The 27,942-nt window shown below is 37.0% G+C and overlaps 2 protein-coding genes and 1 non-coding gene across 4 annotated transcripts in view; 1 reads left to right on the forward strand and 2 right to left on the reverse strand.

Annotated features, from left to right (window-relative positions):
• Positions 1–4,555: 4,555 nt before the first annotated feature.
• On the forward strand, positions 4,556–10,925 carry LOC110928527 (uncharacterized protein At1g01500). 2 transcript variants are annotated; one of them, XM_022171540.2, is made up of 4 exons: positions 4,556–4,697; positions 4,945–4,999; positions 6,789–7,600; positions 10,390–10,925. In XM_022171540.2, the coding sequence occupies exons 3-4, from the start codon at positions 6,872–6,874 to the stop codon at positions 10,612–10,614; spliced, it is 954 nt and encodes a 317-aa protein (XP_022027232.1). In that variant the 5' UTR covers positions 4,556–4,697; positions 4,945–4,999; positions 6,789–6,871; the 3' UTR covers positions 10,615–10,925. The 2 variants fall into 2 exon arrangements, with proteins under 2 accessions (XP_022027232.1, XP_022027231.1); XM_022171539.2 differs by having other exon boundaries at positions 6,862–7,600.
• A 152-nt stretch (positions 10,926–11,077) lies between these two features.
• On the reverse strand, positions 11,078–11,149 carry TRNAE-UUC. Its single transcript has one exon. It is a non-coding gene; the product is annotated as a tRNA-Glu (tRNA).
• Positions 11,150–15,190: 4,041 nt separating this feature from the next.
• Positions 15,191–27,942, reverse strand: part of LOC110931134 — a 32,210-nt gene continuing 19,458 nt past the window's right edge. The window contains exons 5-7 of the mRNA XM_022174540.2: positions 17,358–17,555; positions 16,432–16,617; positions 15,191–15,352 (exon numbers count right to left, since the gene is read on the reverse strand). Of these exons, the coding sequence (XP_022030232.1) occupies positions 15,191–15,352; positions 16,432–16,617; positions 17,358–17,555 (546 nt within the window). The remainder of the gene's footprint in view (positions 15,353–16,431; positions 16,618–17,357; positions 17,556–27,942) is intronic.

The raw sequence follows: 27,942 nt of genomic DNA on the forward strand, positions 1-27,942 counted from the left end.
ATTTTTGCATTCCAATCACTAAAATAAAGTATTTTAATGATTACAAAAATTTTTGGATGTCCGGATATGTTCAGAACGTAAGATATGCGCGTAAATGCGAACTTATGCACTTTTTGACGCTTTTAGTCCCTGTTTGACCAAATAAGTTTATTTTCGCATAACGAACCCCTTAAAGCCTATTTCTAAGCTATGTAAAGGATATTTATGGTATGTTTAACTTATGATCATATTCCGGAAGGTACGTCACTATATGAATCGGCGGATTTCGCAGTTTGACGCAAATAGTCCCTGCGATCGAATAAACTTGATTTCAACACACCAAACCCTCCAAAACTTATTTCTAAGTTATTTATGGTATGTTAAGCCTATGTCACTGTTCCGGAGTGTTTGTTGCATTGAACTGATTACGTTTACGCATCAGTTCGCGTATAACTTTTCAGAAAGCGATTTAGAACTCGAAATCGAACGAGAATTGATATGTGCATAAGATACACATTTTTATACAAATCCCAAGTATGAAACACAATATTTCATTGGTTTTGTATTTTTTTGATGGTCAAAGGGGCACAGATGTCACAAAATCGGTCAGGTATACTCTTAAAATTGCTAATTCGTCTGATTATCCTATTGTTGACGAGGGAATGAGTTTAGGAGGTTGAGTGTATACGGATTGGAGTTCAAGGTATGTTTAAATTCGGAATTCGGAATTTAAAGTATATGGAAAGTAACATATGAGAAAAGTAATCATCTAGCACCTAGTACTCGTTCTTGACACTATGAAACCCATGGGGGTTTAAATGTTTTCATGGGTTAAAGTACCCATTAGATTCGTAACGAGAGTTAAGTAACATATATTATATATTTTCGCATAACGAACCCCTCAAAGCCTATTTCTAAGCTATGTAAAGGATATTTATGGTATGTTTAACTTATGATCATATTCCGGAAGGTACGTCACTATATGAATCGGCGGACTTTCGCAGTTTGACGCAAATAGTCCCTGCAGTCGAATAAACTTGATTTCAACACACCAAACCCTCCAAAACTTATTTCTAAGTTATGTATAGGTTATTTAAGGTATGTTAAGCCTATGTCACTGTTCCGGAGTGTTTGTTGCATTGAACTGATTACGTTTACGCATCAGTTCGCGTATAACTTTTTAGAAAGCGATTTAGAGCTCGAAATCGAACGAGAATTGATATGTGCATAAGATACACATTTTTATACAAATCCCAAGTATGAAACACAATATTTCATTGGTTTTGTATTTTTTTGATGGTCAAAGGGGCACAGATGTCACAAAATGGGTCAGGTATACTCATAAAATTGCTAATTCGTCTGATTATCCTATTGTTGACGAGGGAATGAGCTTAGGAGGTTGAGTGTATACGGATTGGAGTTCAAGGTATGTTTAAATTCGGAATTCGGAATTTAAAGTATATGGAAAGTAACATATGAGAAAAGTAATCATCTAGCACCTAGTACTCGTTCTTGACACTATGAAACCCATGGGGGTTTAAATGTTTTCATGGGTTAAAGTACCCATTAGAATCGTAACGAGAGTTAAGTAACATATATTATATATTTTCGCATAACGAACCCCTCAAAGCCTATTTCTAAGCTATGTAAAGGATATTTATGGTATGTTTAACTTATGATCATATTCCGGAAGGTACGTCACTATATGAATCGGCGGACTTTCGCAGTTTGACGCAAATAGTCCCTGCGATCGAATAAACTTGATTTCAACACACCAAACCCTCCAAAACTTATTTCTAAGTTATGTATAGGTTATTTAAGGTATGTTAAGCCTATGTCACTGTTCCGGAGTGTTTGTTGCATTGAACTGATTACGTTTACGCATCAGTTCGCGTATAACTTTTCAGAAAGCGATTTAGAGCTCGAAATCGAACGAGAATTGATATGTGCATAAGATACACATTTTTATACAAATCCCAAGTATGAAACACAATATTTCATTGGTTTTGTATTTTTTTGATGGTCAAAGGGGCACAGATGTCACAAAATGGGTCAGGTATACTCATAAAATTGCTAATTCGTCTGATTATCCTATTGTTGACGAGGGAATGAGCTTAGGAGGTTGAGTGTACACGGATTGGAGTTCAAGGTATGTTTAAATTCTGAATTCGGAATTTAAAGTATATGGAAAGTAACATATGAGAAAAGTAATCATCTAGCACCTAGTACTCGTTCTTGACACTATGAAACCCATGGGGGCTTAAATGTTTTCATGGGTTAAAGTACCCATTAGAATCGTAACGAGAGTTAAGTCCTTAGAAGATGTAACTTAGTATTTTGACAAATAACCACTAGATTATCATCAAAGGTTTGGTTACTATGGATATTATATATTATATATTTTATATAGTATATATCATAAATTTTAGTCCAATAATATAACAAGATTATCCCCTAAGAGTCTGCAAGTCCCATCGATAGCTTATAACGGCTAGTTTGAAATTAAAAGCAATATGACAGTTGTGATCAACTATCACATCCGCCATAACGGGGGCAATTATTAGGGCCTAAGTTTTATTTATTATGGATCCCATATTCTGAGGCATATTCTGGATAAATTATCCTTAATGTGTAATACGGGACCTTAGAGGATCAAGGATCCTTAATGTTTACTATAGTTACTAATAATTGTTCTTGATGTTTTCTTATGTTTATATGCATGGAAACTAAGTGGTAGACCAAGTCAAAGCTGGAATATCGCTAAGGATTCATTGGAAGTTTGCACATGCTTATTCCTCAAACGGTTATGGGAGAGGGCGTGGGTCTAGCAAGAATATCGCACTTAATTGTTATTTTTATATTCAAATGGGTTGATCAAGTAACACAGACACATACACATAATACACATTGAGTATACATCACTAAACACTCTCGGCAAACACACACTCATCATTGTACCAAACTTGATCAATTTCCAAAGTTGTATTTAATTTTACTAAGCTGATATACTTGGTGGTTGATAGTTTTCACCACCCGAGGTTTTTATGCCGGTGATCTACTAGTGATCAAGGACTTTTTCTTGTACAAATCCTTGTGTTCATTCTACATTTCAAGTTTTGTAATCATTGTATTCATACAAGCACTCTATCTCACAAATAGATTTGGTTACATTATCCTTAGCGTGATTTTTGACCAAAACAATTTTCTTTTAAAATTTGTTAAAAGATCGTCACACCTTCGTCAAGGAGCACGAATGTAAACTACTAGTTTAAAATAAGAATAAAAAATAAATACGAAGATGCATGATACTACGTGTCCATGCTATCGATCTGGCCTATCTGGCTCTCTATGTGCTAAAAAGTTATATTTTCCATCAACAAATTTATATTTATATTTATATTTATATTTATATATACTACAAACATGATGAAGGGGAATAGTGTCAGGCAGCTGCCTGACACTTCCTATTGGTCCAGCCAAATTACGATTTTGTCTTGTTTAAATTTACAGTTTTGTCATTGGTTTTGTTTTTCCCACTCCCAGCTAAATTGTGATTTGGTCCCCCAGTTCAAATTTACATTTTTGCCATCACTTTTCTTTTTTTCTCTGTCAAATTACGATTTTGCTCTCAGTGTAAAACTATAGTCATGCCATCGTTTTATTCTTTTTTTTTACAAAACTATGGTAGTGTTTTGTTTTAATTGGTTGAGTCGATGTAATTTTTTTTTAGATTGTGTTATAAGTAGTATATACACCTAACCGAAAGATAGATGTACATACTATGAAAGAGAAATATTCGACTTAGTGCCCCGTAATACGAGCGGACAAAATCTAGTATGCATTTAATAAACTTCTTTTAATATATTTTATATTTGGGAATAATAATAATAAAATAATAAAAACTACATTGCCGAGTAATCTACTCTAAAGAATACAAGGGGGGACTACGTGTAACGTAGATAGAAATTATGCATTAAATATTTGAATATGCTATTGTACTCTATTGTCCTTTTCTTCGATAAGATGGCAGCAGTCATACTAGATTCCAGAGGGACCACCCTTCACCCCCACCAACATATTCCCAACACATTGGTGAATGATGCATTTTGATTGTTTCTATTAGATGCATTGATTGTTTTTATCGGATTCAACTCCTATAACACGATATGAAATAAAAGAAATTTGTCGTTCGAAAAAAAAAAAAAAAAAAAACATCTTTCTTATATTCTATAAGTGGAGGAAACTCCTATAAGCGGTAAGCCGTATTTTTTTTTTTTCATTAATAATTAATAGGAGTAGATTAGTTTACGGTTAAAATTTTTTATAAAAAAAGTTTTCTTCAATTTTCAACAAATAATGATTGGTAGTTTTGTTGGGACTAAAATCAACCCCATGCTCTTGTATGATCATTCTCACACCAACATACTGAATTATCACCAGAGGGTTTTTGTCTATTTGTGTTACTTTGTCTTTTACTTTGACATCACCCTCCACGTTTGTGCGCCTGCATGACTTTTGGCTTCTTTCTTTCCTTTAAATATCTTAGTTACAAAAAACTTCATTCATAACTTAGGGCAATTGCCAACATTTAGTGTAGAAATTTAAATATAAAAAATAATAACAAAAAAAATCTCTACTACATAGAATCTGATATTTTGTTTGATTGTGAATAGAGAAGGTTGAGCTTCATATTGATCTGGCTTCTGGCTTGTTTCTTGGTATGATTCTTGGCTATAAAGTTGTATTTGATTGAATTTTAATGTCTACTTTTAGTTGTATGGTTGTGTATTATTGCTGGAGCTTCATGGGTGTGGATCTTTCTTGTTAAAAACCTGTTCTTTTTTGGTGGGTTTTGAGCAGAAATTGTTCACTTATTGTAGATACTTGTCATTTATGGTTTTTATGTGCAAGAAAGCCTCATATTTTGAGTAAAACTGAATCTTTTTTTATGTATCTGATTTGCAGCTTAGATTTGTGTATCAGTTGTTGCTGGTGGTGGTTTGGATCTTTACCATTAAAGGTATGCTTTCTTTTATACAGAGTTAAATACCATTTTAGTACCTGTGGGTCATTTTTCTGTCAAAGCTTTCATTTTTCGCCTGTGTGTTCAAAAAGGTGAAGTCACGGTTGCCATTTTAGTCCTTGGGTTAACTTAATCCATTTTTTCTGTTAACGAGAAGGGAAATTCGGTCATTTTATATGGCCGAATTGCCCTTCTCGTTGACAGAAAAAATGGATGAAGTTAACCTAGTGGACTAAAATGGCGACGGTGAAACCTTTTTGGACCCACAGGCAAAAACTAAAACCTTTGGACTAGACTTGCAAAATGGCTCAAACCACATGGACTAAAATGACATTTAACTCTTTTATATATAATTTGAACTTTTTAATTGATTCTTCAGAACTATGATAAAACTTGAAGTTAGTTATATTAAGTGTAAATCTTTGATCAACTGGTTGGTTGGTGATTCTTGAAGTGATCCAAAGAACCTTGTAGTGGGTACCCTTTTGCTGTGTAGATCTTTGTTTGAACATGATTTACGAATGGCCAAAATGAGCCACCCCTTGACTCAGCTTGTGTCAATTACTTCGACTCATGTAGACGTGTCTCTCTGTTTTTGGTTTTAACACGATAAAAAATGTTTGGTACACATAAGGTAGCACATATGTTATTTAATGTGTAGTCGTGTACACAATAATTTTATTCGTCTGAGAATCACCTTCCCTTGTAACATTAAAACTAAACACTTAAAGTAAAACTTGAAGCAAACCAACTTATGAAAGTTAGAATGCATTATCAATCTTAGCCCTCCACTTTATTTTAACTGAGTGTGTGGCAGAATGCCATTGATTAATGTCATACAAGCCGACCGATACATGTTTATGAAAAAACAGTCAGTTCCAGTTTGCACAAGTGATCTTTTCTTAGAGAACTTGCATTTATCAAATGTCACGCGACGTGTAATCTCAAGCACTTTTTGAAAATTGGTAAAAATGAAGCATGGTATGGATTGAACAAGTCATTCAGTTTAGAAAAATCACAAGTGAGTTATGTAACTTTGCAAGCTTGGTTTGTCAAAGCGCGACTCAATTAAACATGCAAGTTGTTAAGTCTAACCATATATAGTAGGTATAAGCTTGGTTTGAGTCATTTTTAGATCGAATTACAAACATGTTTAGCTAAATGGGTCTTTTTTTTCAACATGGAGGGTTCGCGGATTGTACCATTTAACCCATTTATTTTATATTTTTAGAAAATGTATTTTATGTAGTAACTTAAACTATTAGGGTATTTTATAAATAAGTTGGAATTACTTAAACAAAATTGCTACAAAAACAAGTAAAAACTAAAAAGAAAAATTTAATTTTAGTATGTAAATAAATTTAGATAAATTTCTTTCTATGGGTTGAAAAACTCTTGTTCGTCTCAGCCCACGAATACATATGTCGTGTTCAGGTTCAAACATCTGACACGATTTCGTGTTCGACCCACTAACATCACGTGTGTAACATGCCAGCTTTTACCCTTTAATAACAATATATATTTTTCAGGCCTCCCATCCCTATTCCTATCTCTTTAACTTTTGTCTTCTTTGTCTTGCTTCTGGTTTTGGCCTTCATTCTTTCTAATGTGCTACAAATAGATCTTCCCCCTTTCTTAGACAACATCATAAAATTCGCTTCAAGATTCATTTCGTTAGACGTTTTACTTCACGTGTTTCAAATTTTTCGACCTCAAGATTATCTTCCAATGATCTCCAATTCGCCTTTTCGTTCACTTTTTAGTTTAAATTTTCTGTTTTGATTAGCATTAAGCAGGTTCACTAGCTGATATTGACATGGGCTTTCCAAAGTACTCATATCAAGTAATGGTGAATTCAGGCTCTCAAGAATGGGGCTTCATCTTTTAGAAAAGATCATGGACACTCCAACCCGTTTAGAAAACGGCTACAACGGGCCAACCCACAACTCCTATTACCAACACAGCCCAAAGTCATCTCTAGCATGGCTAGATTTAAGAGTTTTCTACATTAGAATTAGCAAATGTGACATCAACAATGAATCAACACCCGAGTATCTCACACTTAACCATGTCCCACTTAACCGCGATACTTTACTAGAAGTTAATGGTGCTAGAACTAGTATATACTCGGACGGAGTAACAACCCTTTTAAGAAGAGACCGAATAGACAAAAAATCCGAGGAAGTTACATTTGTTAGTACAGACAGTCTTAGGACGACAGGAAGTTTGAAGTTTGAGGTGTTTGATAAGGATGTTCTTCTAGTTTCGGGTGTTTTTGATTTGTGTCATGGTAATGGAATGCATGGTGAGTCGAGTGGTTATGTTTCGAAATGGAGAATGGAATGTGAGACGGATATGGTTGCTGGACACGGGTTTTTGAAAGGGAAGCATAATATGGGGCTTGAGTTGGATCCGCCGTCGATTGAGGTTTGTTCGGCGGGTAGTTTTGCTGGTGACCCGATAATATTGACGAAAACTTTACAACTTAGTTGTAGAAAGAAGCAAGCAAAGAAAGGAGTTCTTGAAGCTATACCAGAAAATGAAACAATGGCAAATGAAGATGAAGGTTCCTCATCTGGCTCTAGCCTTGTTTTGAAGGTACGTTCTTGTTATGTTTTTATTTTTATTTATGAATAATTTGTATATTTATATATTTATATCGTTTATATGGTACTAAGTTGAAGTAAATGTAATTTGTGAGGTTTTAAGCATTTGATAACACAACAGGCGATTTTTCAAAACTATTTAGGTCTTGACACAGAATCAAGCAGAAACAAAGAAAAAGGAACAAAACTATAAGTTTTCTAAATTAATACAGTCGTTATATTAAGTTCGTACTGTTATTATATTTTTGGTAGGTATTGTTCAATCTTAGGAGTTCAAAATTAATAGTTTAGAATTTTTTTTTTTGAACGGCAAATTTGGATCACTGACGGACCACTGGACCACACCAATTCAGGAGAAAACCCAATAAACATGGAAAAACGCCCTTGTGAGAATCGAACCCAGGATATTGGTCCCAAAGCCTTATCACACCACTAAGATGCCACTAGGCTATAAAGCCATGGGCAATAGTTTAGAATTAGAATTAAGGTTAAATACCTAATTCAATAGGGTGGTGTTATTGGGACATCACTATTAGAAGTGACGGGCTCGTATGTCATACACGTTCTGCTTGTGAGTAGTTTAAGCTCGAGCTCGGCTCGGGTCTGCTCGTTTACTATTTATTTAATAATTATTGATTATTTATATATGTTAATATTCATAAATTTAATATATAAGATGATATATGGTGTTTAGTTTTTGTCTTGTCATATTTTTATATATAATAATTATTATAATATAATGAGTTTTGTGAAGGCAAAAGTTGTACCACTAAACTAGGGCCATTCAAACCGCTTGTTGCTCGTCCCTTGCTCGACGCTCGTTCGGAAATTGCTCGGAAGATGCTCGTTCGCTTTGACGCTCGGTTGTAAACGAGCCGCTCGGCTCAGTTCGGCTCGAATTATTAGTTTTAATTAGTATATATACATATACACATACATATATAAACATGTATATACACAAATATAAATTATAAATATATATACACACACATACATACTTACTTAAAAATAGATTACATTTATAGTATTATATATACCACGCTATTAGATTTTTGTCCACTATATACAAATTTACAACTATATCTATACGTACTAGCCCAATCACGCAAATAAAAAATTAATATCAAATCTAAAAGTTAAACCCTAAACCAATAAACGACAGTCTGATCATCGCCTTAATGTTTCATGCCGTTACCCTAAGTCGATCGTCTCCTGCTCTTAACGTCATTGTTCGTGCAATATTATCATCGTCTCGTCGGCCACAACATTGTTATTCATAATAAAAATTTTATGCCATGAAATGTTTCTGTTTTAGTTAAAGACATAAAAACTTGAGACCCAACATTGTCTCTATCTCTCGAACTTCGCTCTACGCTCACTCGGAATATTTACTGCTCGGAAAATGCTCACTTGATTTGAGGCTCGGTTTTAAATAAGCCGCTCCGCTCGGCTCGGTTTGTAAACGAGCCAAGCATGAGCAAAGGTCCGCTCGGCTCGTGAACAACCCTACACTAAACCACTAATAAGGTCGTCTAGATTCATAACCTCAATATGTAAAGCAAGGGCTCGAGGTCTTATGTTTCTTTAACGACAAATCACTTTATATCTATATGTAAAGAGTCAGGAAGCCAGTCGCTGAAAAGCCTACAAGCTCCTCTTATGTTAAATGAACTTTGATATAACCTTAAATTTGATTCAAATTTTTTAACGAGTCAGTTTCAAATACCTCACACGAGTTATTTGACTTTTAAACCGTAATGGGACCGACAAGAACACTACTTTTAACCCCATAGAAAATTGTTTGCCTTTTGGGAGTGAAGACAAGTGCTTCACATGTAACGAGGTTCTGTAACCTTATCTTGATGAGGGTCCGGACCAGCATGGCTTCTGGCACTTGTTTCCATGTTCAATAATGAATGCCTTACAGCAGGTTAACGGACACGGAGTGGGTTCGAGTTAAACTCTTCAAATTTTACCAAAATGTGTTACTCGTAAATTCTGAACTGAACCACTAACTACAGTTTTGAGAAACGACAAAACCATTTGGCTATTACTAGCTTCTTAAACTATAAATATTTTAGGTATGCACAATTGCATACTAAGTTAAGGAATATAGACAAGAGGTCTGGCTCAACCATTTTGGTAGCCTAAAGCGAATTAAAATAGCCTAAAGCGAATTAAAAATTTAAGACCTTTTTTCCAAAAAAAACACTATTTGAGAAAAACTCTCCTTTATCCGGGCTTGGGACCGGCAAAATAAACTAAAAGGTTTATTGCTGGCGAAGTTAATTTAATTTTTTTTGTATTTTTATATATTTTTTTGTATGTGTAAAGATAAGTTTAGCCGAGTCCAAATATCATATATATATTTTTTTTAAAGTTGGAAGCCCTATTAATTTGGAGGCTTAAAGCCCAAGCCTCAAAATACTTGATCCTTGATAGACAAACACGTAGGATTCCCGAACTGTTAAATCAGGTTTTCTTTTCAAACGAAAACTGAACCACATAAATCTCGAATCGGCTAATATGCTTGGATTTAGGTGATTCAATCGGTTTCAAAGTGTGCATGAAAAACTTTTTGACAATTTAAAATTTTCCTCTTTTGAATTAAAATTTTCTGCTCAAAATGAAATAGTTAAATGATTGTTATATGTTTACATAGTGATATAATATTTCTACCAAATTTGTTGGATTAGTAATAGACTAATAGGTTACCTTGCTTCTCCTGCTTGTTAACTCATTTCTTGTTTGTTTATGTCATTTTGCTTGATGATCATGAAGGACCAAGATTACCCGAGGTACAAGCCGGAACACGAGCATCATAGTCTTTACCCGAGAATGGAGTACTATGAAAATGAAGATGGGGAATTATCATGGTTCAACGCTGGCGTGAGAGTGGGTGTCGGGATTGGTTTAAGTGTTTGTCTAGGGGTCGGGATTGGTGTTGGGTTACTAGCCCGAACCTACCATCGTACAACTAGAAACTTTGCAAGGCGGCTTATTTGACATGGGTTTTTACAATTCTACCCCTAGACGACACAAGTGCAAGTGCACCCGCTTTAGAAGTTTTGGTTGAAATCCGTGGAGTTTTAAAGTAGTTGGTCTCGTAGTTGTAGGTTAGTTACTAACAGGGTTGGTGTTGTCGTCATGTAAATAGCTATGATCTGTCGTGGTTCTTAGTTGTTTTGGTGTACGTCTTTGGTCACCCTCTTTGTTTTTTACTTTTGTCACCAAATGGTCAATAGGAATAAGGTTTCGTCGATGGAAGTCTGTTTTCTATACGAATTATCAAAATAATATAGACCGCCCATTTGATAGCTTTGTTCCAAAATATAACAATTTCTTTTTGTTCTTAATGCTACAAATAATCTTTTTAAACGAAAAAGTTATTATTTATAGAAAATGTACTTGGACTTAATTTTATGTCATTGCTCATATGCTTATGGCAAAATCAAAGAAAAAAAAATGGTTCCATTGCCGGGAATCGAACCCGGGTCTCCTGGGTGAAAGCCAGATATCCTAACCGCTGGACGACAATGGATTGATGTGCTGGTTACCTATTTTTTGTTATAACAATATGAGTTAGGTTGCATGGATTTAATAGGCAATTTATTGTTTCATCTATAATCTTGATCAATGAAACGTACATAACTTCTTACATTACTTGCTTAACAAAATAATTAGTACAGTAAGGTTGGTATAAAATAGACACTTTTTTATTTGTACTATTTAAATTTCTCTATAGATACACTTACTTTTACAAGTTTTTCTTTAATCAAATTATATAGTATCATATCATACCTAGAATATACAGTTTCTTTTAGTCATTCTTGTTCTTTTGCACCCATCTTCATAATCCGTTTGACCATAGGACAACTTCTTCTTTTGCACCCATCTTCATACTTCGCTCGACCATAGGACATCTGACTGAGTGACTTCCACTCCAAAAGTTCTACGTTTGGCCTACCCATGTATTGGTGGTTTAGTTTTGACATCTCACAAACACAATTGAATCAGGGCCGACCCAAGGGTAAGCCAAATGAGCCTTGGGCCTTGGGCCACCAAAACTATAGGGCCTCCACAATTATTTGATGAAACCACAGTCCATTTATAAAAGATTTAGAGTGTAGGTTATCAACAGATTGATGGTTGATAGTGTAGTGGTTTTGTGTATGTATTGATGTTGGTGAGACCCGGATTCGAATCCCTGGTTCACCATTTTTTTCTTGTTTTTAAATTTTAACACAATCTTTCAAATAATTACACTTGGGCCCTTCAAGTTTCACTTTCAATCACATACATTTTTTTGGAAAAACGTCACAAGATTTTACTTCGCCTTAGGTCACTAAAATGGTTGAGCCGGCCCTACAATTGAAAGAAAATTTGGATGATATTTTTAATGGTAGGCACGTCATATTCTGCTTTGTTATTTTCTCCATGGTTTGCCATTTAGATTTTAAACTGATCATTATAGCTTATAAAACCTTTACACTATACAACCCAGTGTAGTGGTTGACACCCCAGCCCTCAAGCCACCTCACCACCTTTGCCTCCACCTAACTAAAACGCAACGGGGCACCAAGCCACATCACCATCTTCAGCCCCTTTGGCCGCCACCCCCATTAACGCCTCCTTGCCCCTCACCTACCGTCCACTTAATTTCCATATTCAATAAAAAATATTATGCCTCATGACTTAATTTATCTTTTTGTTTATTTTATTATAACATTGTTTTAATAAAGTTGTTTATTAAACTACTACACACTTTACGAGGTTTAGTTACTTAAAGCCTTATTACATATATCTACTATAACGTGACATGAGCTTTTTCACTTTCTAGTTTAAAAGAATATCGATAATGACCTTCACTACTACAAAAATAGGCATTTGCTACGGCGAAATCCGTAGCAAAAAGGTTGTTTGCTACGGATTTGCTACGGATTTGGTTCGTAGCTACAAGTCCCGTCGCGAAATTATTTGCTATGAACTTTAGCTACGGAAATTATGTTTGCGACGAATTTAGCTACAAAAAATGGCGTCGGTATTTTAGCCACGAATTTGCTATGAAGAAGTTTGCTACTAAATTTTGCTATGGGTTTTTAGCTACGGATGTTTTTAGCTACGGAAACTTTTAGCTACGATTGTTTTTTAGCTACGATTGTTTTTAGCTACGGATACTAGTAGCTACGGAAAATTTTAGCTACGGATGTTTTTAGCTAGGAATACTTTTAGCTATGGTTATTTTTAGCTACGGACTAGTTTTGCTACGAATGGGTTGGCTATGATAATTTGCACTGTTTTTGCTACAAAATTTAACCACGAACTTGCTATTGATGTGTGCGAGGTGTTATATATATTAAGTATATATTTTAAGTCTTTTTACACTTTTTAGCCAGGTTTTAAATTTATAAAACACGATATTTACTAACACTAAACACACATATGGGCAAGTGCACCCATCGTGGACGTAGTATAGTGTTGGTAAGATACCGAGGTCGTCCAAGGACACAAGAGCTTTTAGTACCGGTTTATCCTCAACGTCTAATCAAATCAAAATGTTAGAAAAGATTTTTAAACTAAGAAAATAAAACTATCTAAAATGCTGAAAAATAAAAATAAAAATAAAAACAGATAGACAAGATGAATCACTTGGATCCGACTCGTGTGTTAGTGTAACCTTTGATTATTTTCGCACTTTTGCACTTGTTTAAGAGATTATCTTAGTTATTGTAGTAGGCCCCTCTTTTGAAAGCGACGTTACCCTCAACCCAGTAGTTTGAGTCAGCAAGGATACAATCCTAAAGGGTCGGATTATTGAAAGATAATTAATTAAGTTATTAATGCATAATGTGGTAGGCCCCTCTTTTGAAGGCGACGTTACCCTCAGCTAAGTAATCTGAGTCAGCAGGGATACAGTCCTAAGTAGCTGGGTTAAAGTTTTAATAGTAGTTTAACTTATGAGGGGATCAAAGAGTTTGGACCCCCGCCATCCAATACCTTTGGGTATTGAAGGAGGTCCTACTAAATTTGACCCAGGTCCTTTGCAGAATCTATACACTGAACAATGGCAAGACTCTTACCAAACCGTTCCCTTAACCCCCGACCAGGTAGCCAACATACCTCCATATAGACCGTGGAGATATGAATGGTGAAAATCTTTTATTTTATATAGACAGTAAAATAATGCCAAGACACCACGGACAAACGATAAGGAAGAATCATCTTCAACATAAGAAACTAGTAATTAAAGTCATTAATACAATACCAATTAAAAAGTGCAAAAGATTAAAAATAAAAAGTATTACACTAAACACTTGTCTTCACCAAGTGATGTAAGAGGCTTAGGCAAACATAGCCTTTGATTGTCAAGAACTCTTACGATTAATCCTGAATCCCGAGACGACTCACACACTCTATGATGAACAATGGATGATGGTGTTATGGTGGTGGTGGGTGGTGGGTGAAGTGTGAGAGAGGTGGTGTGCCAAGGGATGAGTTGCAAAAGCTCCAAGCACTCCTATTTATAGGCTGAACAGAACCCTGGGCACGGCCCCGTGTCTATCTGACTCTCTCTCTTCATTAATTGTAATTCGCAATTACAATAAATGCGCCTGCAGGAAGTTGACCACGGCCCCGTGTCCGCTGAGCACGGCCCCGTGGTGGGCGATGGAAGCTTCTACAGATTTGTCTTTTGTGCCAAGGCTGACCATGACCCCGTGTTCGCTGGGCACGCCCCGTGTTGAGCTGGACACGCCCCGTGTTGAGCTGGGCACAACCCCATGCTCAGCTGGGCACAGCCCCATTCTCAGCTTTCTTCTTGTTTTTGCTTTGGGAGATGCTGTCGAGGAGTCGGGCATGCCACGTTTCTTCTTTTTCTTTATATTTATGTTGGATTTAGCTGCATTTTTCCTTCTTTTGTTCGTTTAAGCTCTTTTAACCCTGAAAATACAAAAGGAAGACAAAAGCACACTTTTTCCAACATTAGTACTTAAAAAGAGGTAGTTTTATGCCACATTTGATGTAATTTATATGTTGCATTTTGTGCACATCACTATCGTTTAGCTACGAGAATTTTCTACCTTTCACTTTTTTTTTGCTATGAAACTTGCTATGTTTTTTGCTATCGGGTTTGCTACATACTTTAGCTACAAATTCACTACTATTTGGCTACAAATTTTTGTAGTGTTTTGCTACAACTCTGCAACAGGATTTAGTTACGAACTTCGCTTGACTTTGCTACAGATATAGCTATCAATTTTAGAAGGTCTTTGCAACAAATTTAGCTACGCGATTTGCTTGGAATTTTTCAAATATTTTTTTATATTGTTTTCTATTTTTCCTTTATAAATATTATATTCAAATTTCATAAATATAAAAAACTAAAACTAAAAATAAATACTCAAACCATATAACATAATAATTCAAACATAACAATAAATATTAAAAACTCATACTAAAGATCCAAATCATCCAAACATAACCGAATACAACACGATAAAAATCCAAATAATTCAAACATAACTAAACTTAAATGATAGAAATCCAAATTATCTAAAAGCAATATAATAAAATTCAACGCATTTTAAGTTGGTGGCCGGTTTTGTGGCGGGTTTTGTGACAACATTTGAATTTTCTCATTCATTTCGGCATGCAACCTCGCACCTTCTTCAATTTTCTCCATCATAGCATGTTTCTCTATCTTATCTTGTTCCAACTCCGCTATTTTTTCCTTCAACCGTTCCACCTATAACATCAAAAGAAAAAATTAACCCATTAATATCCATTATGATACCTAATAAGTTATGACACAATGTATATAAGGTTGGGTGGTAGCCTGTTTGGCTATATATTGCTGGGTATTTTTATTTGGCTGTATGAGGGTTTGTAGCTAGTCCCCTGCTAGCTGTTTTGTGAATGAATATATTTGTTGGCCGTTCAAAAAAAAAAGTTATGACACTATGTTATAACCAAATATAACCTAATAAAAGCTATTACACCCATAGTTATAGAATATTACAAATAAACTAACTCGGTACAAACTAATAATTCATTTAAACCTATGCAGTTAATGCGGAAAAATATCGGATATCGGTTAAGGACCGATATTTGAGATATCGGTTATCGCGGTGGGATATCGGCAATATATCGGTTCAACGTTTTTTCTTGTTTATTTATAAATATATGTGACATACCTAATAAATTAAACACACATTCTATGATTCTAACACCAAGTGTGGTAAACTGATAAATGATAATCAACATAGCTCACTAAATTAAACTGATAAATGATTCTAGCACTAACATTCTATGATAAATTGATAAATGATAAACTAATTTAAACACACATTCTGGGAGAGACGATTGTAGGTTGTGTAATAGATTTAGGTTGTGTGATAGATTTAGGTTGAGTGACTGGAAGGGACGGCTGTTGCTGCCGATGCGTGTGAAGGGTGTGAATATAGTTTGGTTAATGATATTTGGGCCAACATTGGGCCAACAATAACGCAAAAGGGAATAGGCTTTGGACTTTGGAGAGCAAGCTTTAAAGAAAAAGAATAAAATTGGGCCAACTGATATTATCGCTGAGATAACCGATATTACGAAGACAAAATATCGGCGATATATCGGTATATATCGCCGATATTATCGCTACCGATATTATCACGAGATTTTGAACCGATATTTTACTGAGACCCGATAACCGATATTTCGGTGATATATTACCGATATATCGCCGAGATTAACTGCTTAGATTTAAACCACCCATTAATAATCGTTATCACATGAACATAGACTTTTTCTACTAAAGGAGTTAATACATACCTCATTGTTGTCATTTCTCTCTTGTGTACCCATCATCACGACACGCGAGTCAGCGATAGTGCTGATCCCATACATTTTACCCTTTTTCTTGCCTCCAACAGTTTGCGACAACAATTCCATGTCAATTTCCGGATGCAAGCTGGTATCCTCTCCATATTTGTCGACAACATATTTATTGTAAGTTTCCTGTGATGGGCGCATAAAACAATCAATAAATTAGTTTTATATATTTATATAATAAAGTATTTCTATTATAAGCGTTTGCATTTTGCACTAAGGTGAGGCGAGTCACTCGAAAAGCACATCACAGCAGTCCTTACGCAGTTCTGGATATATTTTAAAATTCCAGCAAGTTTTCTGTTGGATTCTGGCAATATTTCAGCCAGAGTCAGCTCTAAACAACCTACAACTCATCTATATTAAAGTAGATATATATGAATGAATTAAGGGTAATCTTGGCTAGGAGGAGAAGCAACACTTTTAGGTTTGGTTTTAGGAATATCCAGCAGTTTTATTTATGTAATAAAATTGTATTTTAATTAAAAAATTGAGGTGATAAAAATTCATAGTAAAAAAAGTGTTAAATATTAATACGTGAAAAGGATGATTAAGTTGAAACATTGTTGTTATAACAACAATAATAATTATGAAACAAATAACAAATAGAAAAAAAAACTAGTTAAAATGCTTAAATATGTAATTTTTGAATTTTTGGTATAACTTATAAGTAAGGGTAAAAAGGTCATTACATAATTTATTTTTAATAAAATAAATCAAAATAGTTAAATTTGCATTTGTTTTAATTAAGGAAAGGGAAATATGCAATTTTAGTTTAAGATTGGATAAATATGCAATTAAGATGATTTATATGGGGAAATATGCAAAAGATCATTAAAAACATGCATTTACAAAATAACAGAACTTACATAAGCTTCACTCGCCCTCGTGTCAACCCTAGTCACGTTATGCTCATGAATGTTCTCTTCCATGTCACCGCCTTCTCCCGAACCGTGCTCAATCGAGCTGCTAGACCCCAATAACCCATCTAGGGGTCTCGACCCTTTCTTTGCATGTGTTTGTAACCAGAATTCACCGAACTTGACGCGCCGCTTCAAGGTCTTCTCCTACATCAAAACCCAAAATTATAATATATATATATATCAATTGGTACATGTTTGCTACAGTATAAGGGTAATTTTTTTTACATGATAAGATTTTCAGGTTCGTGTTAGGTTTGGGTTCATTTAAAATTTCCGTGTTCGGGTTGAACCCGCCAACCTGATCCATTTAGCACCCTTAAATACCGGAGCTTCATCTCTATGTTTAAATTTAGCTCAAAACAAAGTTTACTTATACAAATTTATCAAAGTCGTAAAAAAAAGTTCGTATAATTGATGTTTTTCAGAGGTACACTTTACATTTCATTGTTATATAATACTAGTGACGAAAGTTAAATATTTGAATTAAAGGGGGGCTAATAAATTGAATCGGTGCCGATAAGGGTGAGCATAGAGACAAAACCGACCCGACCCGGGATAGAACCGACCCGAACCAATACCCGAACTGCATAGAATATAAGAACCGAACACTAGACACTATGCTATTCATCGGGTATCAGTCCACTGTGAAATCGGGTCCTCAGTTTTGGTAAAATACCCAAGACTGCCATTGCAGTTGATCTTCTTGTTGAAATTCAGGGTCAAGGGCCTCTCAATTTTCAAACGTAGTTGTAACACCTCGAAATTTTGCGTCCAATGATGTATTGACACGTGTCATAGGTTTACACGTGGTAATAAATACTAATTAAAGGACTAGAGTTGACAAACATTGAAAGTATGTGAATTCGAGGGTTTGAAATGTCAACAAGGGATAAATATACTGTATAGTACCCCTAAATGATGCTCGTACCTTCAAACGAATAAATCATGGATCGTACGGAACGAGATATGGAAGAAAGCGAGAGATTACAAACTACATGGGTTAAATGTGTCAACATGTTTAAGTTGTACCTCTGAGTGACCCTTTAACGAACCCGAGACTTTGTAACAGTAAATTACGCTCACTAGAATGTACGATATAAATTTCGCGAAGTTCCGTTTTAAAACGAGAAAGTTATGATCAAATTCGTATGCGAGGGGTTAAAAGCGTCAAACATTGAAAGTTATGACTTTTCGGGTAATAATAAATTAACCAAGGGTTAATAAGTTGGGTAAAAGCCACGGGGCCCTTATTTGTAAATAAATAAGGCCCAAAACGCAAAGTTACCCCTTCGAAACCGAAAGGCCATGGCAATAATTGCAAAAGATTTAAAAATATTGAAAAACAAGTCTCAGGCGGGCCGCGTTGAAGAAACAAAGGATCTTACGCGGGCCGCGCGGGCAGTATAGATGCGGGCTCTGACATTAGGATTCAGGCGACCCGCGTAAGAGTTGATGTATCACTAACGCGGGCCGCATCAACCCCCCAGATGCAGAAAACGTGGACAGAAGCACTGTTTGGTGTTTTAACCGACCTTAGAGCCAATAATGAGAGTATGGGCGCCCCCTAAACGACCCCTAGCACCCAGGGACACTTGGTGATCATCCAAGAACACTTGTAGCCTTAGTTGTCAATGATCTAAGGTGTGAAGTTTACTATAAAAGGCCATTTAGTGCACCATTGTTCTTTACACCTTCAAACAACTCTTCTGATCATTCCTGGAGCTCAAATGCCTTCATCTCTCATCCCTAGTTGTGCATAGGACTCTTGTAAGTATGCTCCACCCTTTCTTGGTTAAGTTTTGCTTAGTTAAAGCCCAAAAGTCAATTCGTAATTAACGATTGACTTAACGATAAATCACAAATGGTCCAGTGGTTTGTCGAATCAAAGGTAGTTATATGTTGGTAATTATGTGGGCATTAAACCCCTAAAAGGGCACCCTCTGATTCCCACTCTAACTAGTCCAAATGTCGAGTCAAACTTGCTTAGAAAAAGTCAACAGAATGCTAAATTGCGATTTCATGCATAATCAGTAATGTAGATGGCGTGTAACCTATTTTAACACTCATATAACATGATAATAAGTATATTAACTAGTCTAAGCTTGTTTGATCCGACCATTTACTGTTTTGACCCGGTTCGGAACCGAAAGTCGCAAAACTTTGACTTTTGCTTTAATTTCAGTTCTGACCCGTTATGGTATGATTTAGATATGCCTTAGGACTCTCTTAGGACCAGGTTACATGATGGTATAACCCTCTGTGACCGGTTCATCGTTTGTCCGAGTTTTTCACACATTTCCGTTAAAAGTTCAAAAGTTGACCATAACGCCCTTGTTACTTTAAAACGAGAAGTTTGGACATGTGAAAGGACAATAACCTTAGTTACTAATTCTAAGCATGTCCCTAAAATTTCACGTCAATCCGGGGTCTAGAATAGGAGTTATGCTAAATAGCGCAATTACGGAAACTTTAGTAATTAAACGGCGCATTTAGCGTAAAACCTATCTAAACCCAAATTTTGACACCAAACCTTTTACACACTGATGTAAAATAATATTTTGGGATTTTTAAAGGTTTTTAATTATTTTTAACCTGCTCATAACCTGCGGTTATGGCATCGATTCGGTAATTACCGAATATACCCTTTTCGGACATAACTTGAGTTCTACATGGTATTTTGACCCGATTCCAGTTGCTACTGATTTTAAATAATAAATGGAGTATTTTGGACTTTATAAACTGTTCGGAAAACTCAGATTCCCTGTAGAACTCGGAAACCTCTTTTATAATCTTTAAAAAGACCGAAATACCCCTACGGGGCGTATATTGGATTTAAACTCGTTATGGGCGTAAAGGAAGGTATCCTACTGATACCACAACCTCTTTAGAGCATAATAACTTAGGAAGCCTGTGTAGGACTCTTACGGTTACCCGTTACGCCATTTGCGCGCACGGTTCGGTTTATGTAACTAGTTTACATAAACTAGCCAAAACGGGTCAAGCCTTATCGTTTTTACTTCAAACTCCAGAGTGTGGTTATTATACCCATATAAAACAAGTCTTCAAACTTGTTGGGCCCAAACCACATTCCATTCCTGGTTTTCGCTTTTCACGCGATTAAACCGTAATTATCCTTTGAAACTGACCGGTCTAAGCTAAGGCTAAATTAAAGACCCGTTAGGATTCTAATAGGTTGTTATAAACCTTCGTTCCAGAATAGGAGACCAGTAAAAGATACTTGCATTTGTTTGATTGAGGTTATTACTTGCTCAGGTAAATACTTTTAACTTATTTTCCGTTATACGGGCTTGGGTTACGGTATATAAAGATACCGCTTGGTCGGGCAATTGACCCAACTCATTAGTAGTTGGTTATTATCAATATGACCCGTTTAAAAATTGGTTTTGTTGGCTTTACGCCTTAGGGAGCTTAATGACCATGTCCCGGATATCCTTGGCATCATTTTACGAAATGGCCACGACCCCGACACACGGGTGTAGGCGTACACCCGAAAATGTGTCTATATTATTAAAGGTATAACCGTTGGTTTTCCCGCCACGTCTTTATGCTTTGTGGCGTGTCTATTAACCTTAAACCCGGCACGACTCGGGCGACCGAACGCTTAGTGAACATGTAATTCTTTTACAAGATTTAATTGATAAATTATCCCAACTTATAAAGAGTTTGTGCCTTGTGCATTCAAATCAATTTTATTAAACCTTTTTCAAAAGTGTCGGTTGAATGTATTTACCAGTGTAAACTGACGTATTTTCCCCAAAAGATTAAATGCAGGATCTACACGTAATAGGCTGGCCACTCCTTAGCATCGTTGGAGTCTCGCAAGCTTGGGATGCCAATATCTGATGAACAATATTTTATTTTTATTTTTGATCCCCTGTGGATTCATTTCAACTACTTGTGATACTTGGATATTACATTTGATGGTTGAAATATAATCTATCTTTATGCTTCCACTGTGCATTTAAATATTGTGTGGTTTGACTATATTGTTGCCAACTACGTCACGGTAATCCCCCACCAGGCCCACCGGTGATACACGTGGAAATCGGGGTGTGACAGGTTGGTATCAGAGCAAACGTTGAGTGAATTAAACACTATCCTTATGTGTTTAATCTCAATGACACAATTGCACATACTCGAGTCTAGACAAGAACATAGGACAAATTCGAATTGTTGTTCTAGTTTGTCTTTTATTGTTTATTATTGGTTTTAAAATCTGTTTAAGCAGGAAATATGCCACCAGCAATTAGAAGAGGAGGAAGAGGCAAAGGGCCGATCACTACTCATAATGATCACGAGGCCGGACCTTCCAAGAGCTCCTTCCAGCACAAGGAGTGAAGAACCTCAGAGGCGTAGAAGAAACCTCTTTGAGCCCGCAAGACGGTCTACCTCACACAGTTCGACACCTTCATACCGTCACTCTTTTGGACCAAATTCGGAGAACGAGCCCAGTAACCCTCAACCTTCGTTTATACCTCTCCAGCGATCTTTTTCGCACCGTTCCTATGGCGATCCCACTCCTTTCTTCCAAGGCCAGTTCAACCCGGCTGATTATGTCCAGGAACCAATAGGTTATAACCCTTTATGACCCGAAGACCATTTCTCCGAAGATAATGTGGTAGATATGGACGAGGACACGGATCCCATCGAACCTGCAAGAGGTACTCCCAACCATCCTATCGAGATCTCTGATGGGTCATCCTTTCATGGAACACCCTATCAAGGTCCCGACAGTTATCAGGCGAGGTTTAACCAGTGTGATTGGTACTTCACACCCTCTCACCACTCATCACCTCACCAGCAGCAGCAGCAGCAACAGGATCCTTCCGAGGATTCGCGTTTCGTGGCAGTTACGCCACCGCCTCCACCGCCACCAGTTCAACAAGCACCTCCAGATCCGCCAAGGCGTAGGAGATCAGGCGCGTGGATGTCCACCCGAGGAGGGGAATTTCACTTCAGCACCCCTCGCCACTCGAGTGCGAGTCATTTTCCGCCATTGCCTGAAGAACCACAAATGGGTGAACCTTCGAGCCACCCTGCAGAGGTGAATTCTGCACCAGTTGCACCACCTCCGCCACCATTTGGGTATGATAACCCTATACCTGCGTATGACGTGATGTCGTGGGTCACGCAAATTTAATCCCCAAACAACTATAGATAGTGGTAAGAGGGTATCAAACTCAGGGAGTATGTGGAAGGTATGTCAATTGTATAGCTTTGTACTTAAACTAAAATTAAACTAAATTGCAGAAATTAAAATTCAAGAGTTTGGATTGTTGTTTTAGAAAACTAAATTAAAAACTAATTTCAAATCAAATGTTGGTTGTAAAACAGATTAGGAGAGAACAATGATCACCTTAGGTTTCAGTTTCTTTAAACAATTGTGTGTAATTCCAACTAGAAAGAGTTACATAGACATAACTCGTGTATAGATGATTGAAGTGATAAAAGGGAACAAAGTACTCGGATTATATAAACGCGAGGTTGTTTCCCGATGACCAATTAATCAATAACCACCCCTAACCCTTCCTGTGATATCTCGATTGCCAACGGCACCAAGAACGTACGATTAAGACTAGAAATTGCAATATCGATTAACAAGTTACAAGCAATCAAACATACACCATGATATTCAAGCAACGCAAGTTATCATTCTAGAAATTCAGAAATAAAACACACAAAAGTTCAAGAAACTTTCACCTAAGATGATCACCGAAGAGTTTAGCCGGACATGGCTTGGTGAATCATCATCATAATCAAACCAATGTTCATACGAATCGAAAATACAAACCGGATGATAGCAATTGTTCAAAACCAAGCAAAAACAGCAAAAATCGCCCCCAAGATGTTCTCCAACCGTCCAATGATGAGGAATGATGAAAAGACACCATCAAACTACTTAATTGTGGCAGTTACATGTTTTCTCGCAGATTCCACCGTAATTTACGGCTCCACCGTAAATTACGGTGGACAGTAAAATGTTACGGTGTGTAGAAGCTGTGTTACGGTGGGGAACATATGAAATCCAGGTCCACCGTAAATTACGGTAGGACCGTAATTTACGGTGGTGAGCGGACTTGTCTTCTTTGTTTTGTCTCTTGTTCCATGCTCGACCCGTTCATCACCAAAATCTCCAAAGCTGCATTTAATCCGTCTTTTAGCTCCCGAACCGCACCTGAAACATAAGCACAGTAGTTATCTAATTCAAGATAATTACACGATTAAGTGAAGGATTATTTCATCTTTTAACACGCTTAAGGGTTGTCCAATGGACCACCCGTCACATCCCCACACTTAACCGTTGCTTGTCCCAAGCAACTCATCAAATCAATTTCAAAACAAGTGATCAAATTAACCCAAGCAAACATGTAATCTTTTTACTAACCCCTTTTTAACACCCAAGCGATGCACCCCTCTCTAAATCTCTCCTCTCGGCTACAAGTGAAAACTAGCAAAGATAAGCTAGACACACACTAGGCAAACGGGTGGTTGCACAATCATAAGCTTGTACCTAAATCGATCATTCTCCTAAAATGGGTCAAACATGAATGCAAATCAAAGGGACTTCAAGGTTGTAACGCGGCTAGGTGTATATGTAGGAAATGGAATATATATGAAGTAGCGAAAATTCGACCCGGTCTTTTTATTACAAACAAAAACAAACGAACAAACAAACAAACTACTATATACATGACAATTAACCTTTCTTTTTTTTTTCATTGCTTTTCTCTGTTTCCTCTTTTTTTTTCGATTTTTTTTTTCAATAAAGCAAGCAACCATACAATAAAGCTTTAAACATATCTACTTCAAACTAGCAAAACTACTAATACCATCACTAACACTATAAGACCGGGTCAAATTTGGGTAAAATTTTAAGTAAGTAGCTAGGGGTAACAAATGATAAGCTTTTAAGGCACAAAATGGGCAACTAAATGTCCAACCCCCCCGCCCCTCTCACTACCATGCTCATATATATACTTATGAGGTCCAACCCCCCAAATCCCACACTCGCTCACACCAACGACGAGGCTACCTAAATGCCCTTATCCTTTCTACATTCATGTCTAACTAAGGACTCAAATCGCATTCAAGCACAAGTTCTAATGCACCCCCACCCGTAGCCACTCTCATCAAAGACAATTATTATTTATATACAAGTGTGACTACAACTCTCACCAAGAATGAAAAAGGTATCAAGGGTTGCCGGTGCATTATTTGGGGTTAAATTAGGGCGTTCAAATTCTCACATCATTTCGCTTGGCTCAAAATTTTTCAAAAACTCCAAAAATTCCCCCCCATCCCCACACTTGGGATACATTGACCCCAATGTATGGCTTTGGGAGGCTTTGATCACTAACTCAATCAACATCAACAAAAGCTTTTTTACTCAAACCCCAAATTTCTTTTTGTATTTTTCATTTTATATATTTTTTTTATGCTTTTCTTCTTTTTAACACACGACACCACCAACTAACACCAACCCAACAAAACAAAACAAACATACACCACCCATCCACCCAGCCATAATCAACCTAAAACCACAAATATATACAAATTATACAAAAGAGAGAGAATACCACCTGATTAATAGTAGCGCGGTCCTGGAGGTCCAAAGATGGATGACATCATATCATTCCATTCCCCAAATCCAAATGCACCGCTGCTACTCCCTCCTTCTTGTTGTGCTCCCTCTTGTTGCCTTGGGTCAAGCCATTGAGAATGGTGAAGTGGTGGAGTCGGATATGAAATGCTACCATCATAAGGCGGTAATGAGGCATAGTCCACATGTTGTGGATCCTTAACAACCGGCCTTCCGGCATGCCAATCCGCATGCATCCTCCTCGCCTGATCATCATGATATCTATTATTAGTGTCCACTTCTCTAGAGTATGCGAAAGTACGGTTCCATGCCTCTTGGCGATCGAATCTATGTTTTAACGCCCGCTCTATACTTGCGCTATTCCTCGTGTTTTGATCATACAACGACCTCTCCGACCCCGACCATGTATCAAAAATAGATACCGGAGGACGTTGACTTTCAATCACCTCTTGCATTGTACCACTATAAGCCCACCCCGGCTCATAAGATTGTTGCGCATAGTCATAGAACATACCACCGTGACCTCCACCATAACCCCCTTGACCCACATTCAAGTTCACCCCGCCTTGCGGTTGCTCCTCATAATCTTCATCCCCGCTTGGGATCTCTGCTTCACTCTCGGGTTCATCCTCTTCACCCGGTAACAAATCTCTCGCATTCGCCTTAAGAGCTCTCCACCTTTGGCCTTCCGACTTTAACTTGTGATAACGCTCCGTTTGAGTATACGTCCAAACATTCCCCAACTTATCCAACGTAAAAGGCTGGTGCCTTTTTGTTACCCCCCGATCTTCAGATGTTATCGCCTTCTGTTGTTTCATCAATCCCGTAATTATTCGACAATACGGGACGATGTCTCTTCCATACTTATTCCGACAGATCCATAAGTGGTGCGTAATAAGGTAACGTATCGGGAAACATGGAGCCCCATGCATCAACGAATAAAGAACGGGTACCTCCGGAAACCTCACCTGTTCTTTGTCTCCCCTTCGTGGAAGGACATTGAGAAGACAGATTGTATGCAACAATTTAGCTTCTATCTTTAAATTCTTCCGGTATAGAATACCACTGTATTTACCGGGTAAAAATATTGCTGCCAACATATCATTCCATCTAACATGTTTCTCCGGTTTGAGCAAGAGATCATCGAGAGTGGGAATCATGTACTCACGAGCCGGGAGACTATCATACTTCCCGAGCTTCTTCAAAGTGTCGAATGACATCTCCACCGGTACCCCGTGTACCTCTCCAATCAACTTCATCTGTGACGGCTTGTTAAAGTTGTGACATTTCAAGGTTGCCATCCACTCTTGTATCTCTGTCATGAACAGGTTACTCTTGTCTTTGTCGAAACATTTGAGCGCCGATTCCCATCCTAGCGCCCGAAACTTATCAAACACCCCAAATTGCTGAAACTCCACTTCCCGAACCTCTCGTTCACAAATGAAGGCCGCCGCCTTGTTCTTCAACTTATTCATGCAGTCATGGTAAAGTGTCGGTTGCCACTCCTCTGCTTGATCATCTAATGGACCCGAATTCCACACCGGCTTTTCACTCGGATCCAACTCCATCTCTTCTTCACTCCCACTCTCGCTTTCACTTATACGACCCATATATTGCCTTTTTCGCGGTGGTTGTTCTTTTTGTTTGCCTTTCCCTTTTGATGATGATGAACTCGATCCCGCTTGTTCCTTTGTCTTAGCCATTTCCTACACACATTAGACAAGCAACAAAAGCAAACACAAAATTAAACCCTCTTTTCCAAAACATCCCCACACTTGCTTGTTATCATGGTTGTAGATGTTAGTGAACCAAAAGTATATCAAAAAATTTTTCAAAAATTGGGCATGGTGTCTCTACAATGTAAAGACACCCAAAAGTTCACTACTTTAACCACAAATCCTACATCTATAACCATATCTATGTTCAAATAATCAATTTCATAACCATATCTACAAACAAGCAAGTGAGTAAGAACAAATAACCTAGGTCACCTTACTTTTCACAATGTAGCATCAAAATCTAACAAATAAGCTTTCATACCTTTGTTTGAAGATGCACCAGTGCTTGTGAAACCCAAAACTCCAAAAACCCCCAAAAATCTCGAACTAGGGTTTGGGATTCGGACCCAAAGACAGTGTTTTCTCCTAAATCTCTCGTCAAAATCAACAAGCTTGTGAAAAATTAGTCAAGTTAGACTAAAATTTCACTTGATTTGGACAAAAATTGAAGGAATTATGGGAAGAAGAAGAAGATTATGGAGAGTTGTGATGGGGATGTGAAGAAGAAGATGGATGGATGTAGAGTGAAAAGAAATTGTGTGGTTGGGGTGAAGGCACGTGATTTTGTGTTTTATTATTATTATTTTTTATGTATAAACCGGATACCCAAACGACGGACATGAAAATTCCCCGCACCGTAAATTACGTTCTCACCGTAATTTACGGTGAAACCTGAACCTTTATTCTGTGCCGTAAATCAGTACTGAAATACCGTAAAACCCCAAAATTTCCTAGCTCCACCGTAAATTACGGTCTCACCGTAATTTACGGTGAGACCTGATCATTAAATTTTACCGTAAGTCAGTACTGTTTTACCGTAAATACCAACCATGATTCCTTTTCACCGTAAATTACGGTAGAACCGTAAATTACGGTGAACACTGGGCAACCCTGCTTTCGCTAAAAATTGAGATTTTAAGTGCAAATTTTTTAGATTTTTTTTAATTTTTTTTCGATTTTTTTATGTTTTTTTTTAATTTTTTTTTTCAAAAACTTGTAAAAATTACCCTACCCCCTCAAAAAATCCCGTGTTGTCCTCAACACAATGTTAGAGTAATTCGTGACCCGAACATCCCCACACTTGTTTCGAACACGGATTTCGAGGAACTATGGCAATTGTGCAAATTATACA

This window comes from Helianthus annuus, chromosome 3 (assembly GCF_002127325.2).
Source record: "Helianthus annuus cultivar XRQ/B chromosome 3, HanXRQr2.0-SUNRISE, whole genome shotgun sequence".
NCBI lineage: Eukaryota > Viridiplantae > Streptophyta > Magnoliopsida > Asterales > Asteraceae > Helianthus > Helianthus annuus.

Bases quoted from the DNA above. Each gene is read 5' to 3' on its own strand.
- LOC110928527 (XM_022171540.2), top strand. From the start codon at position 6,872: ATGGGGCTTCATCTTTTAGAAAAGATCATGGACACTCCAACCCGTTTA. The intron at 7,601-10,389 runs GTACGTTCTTGT...ATGATCATGAAG, and splicing joins GCTCTAGCCTTGTTTTGAAG to GACCAAGATTACCCGAGGTA.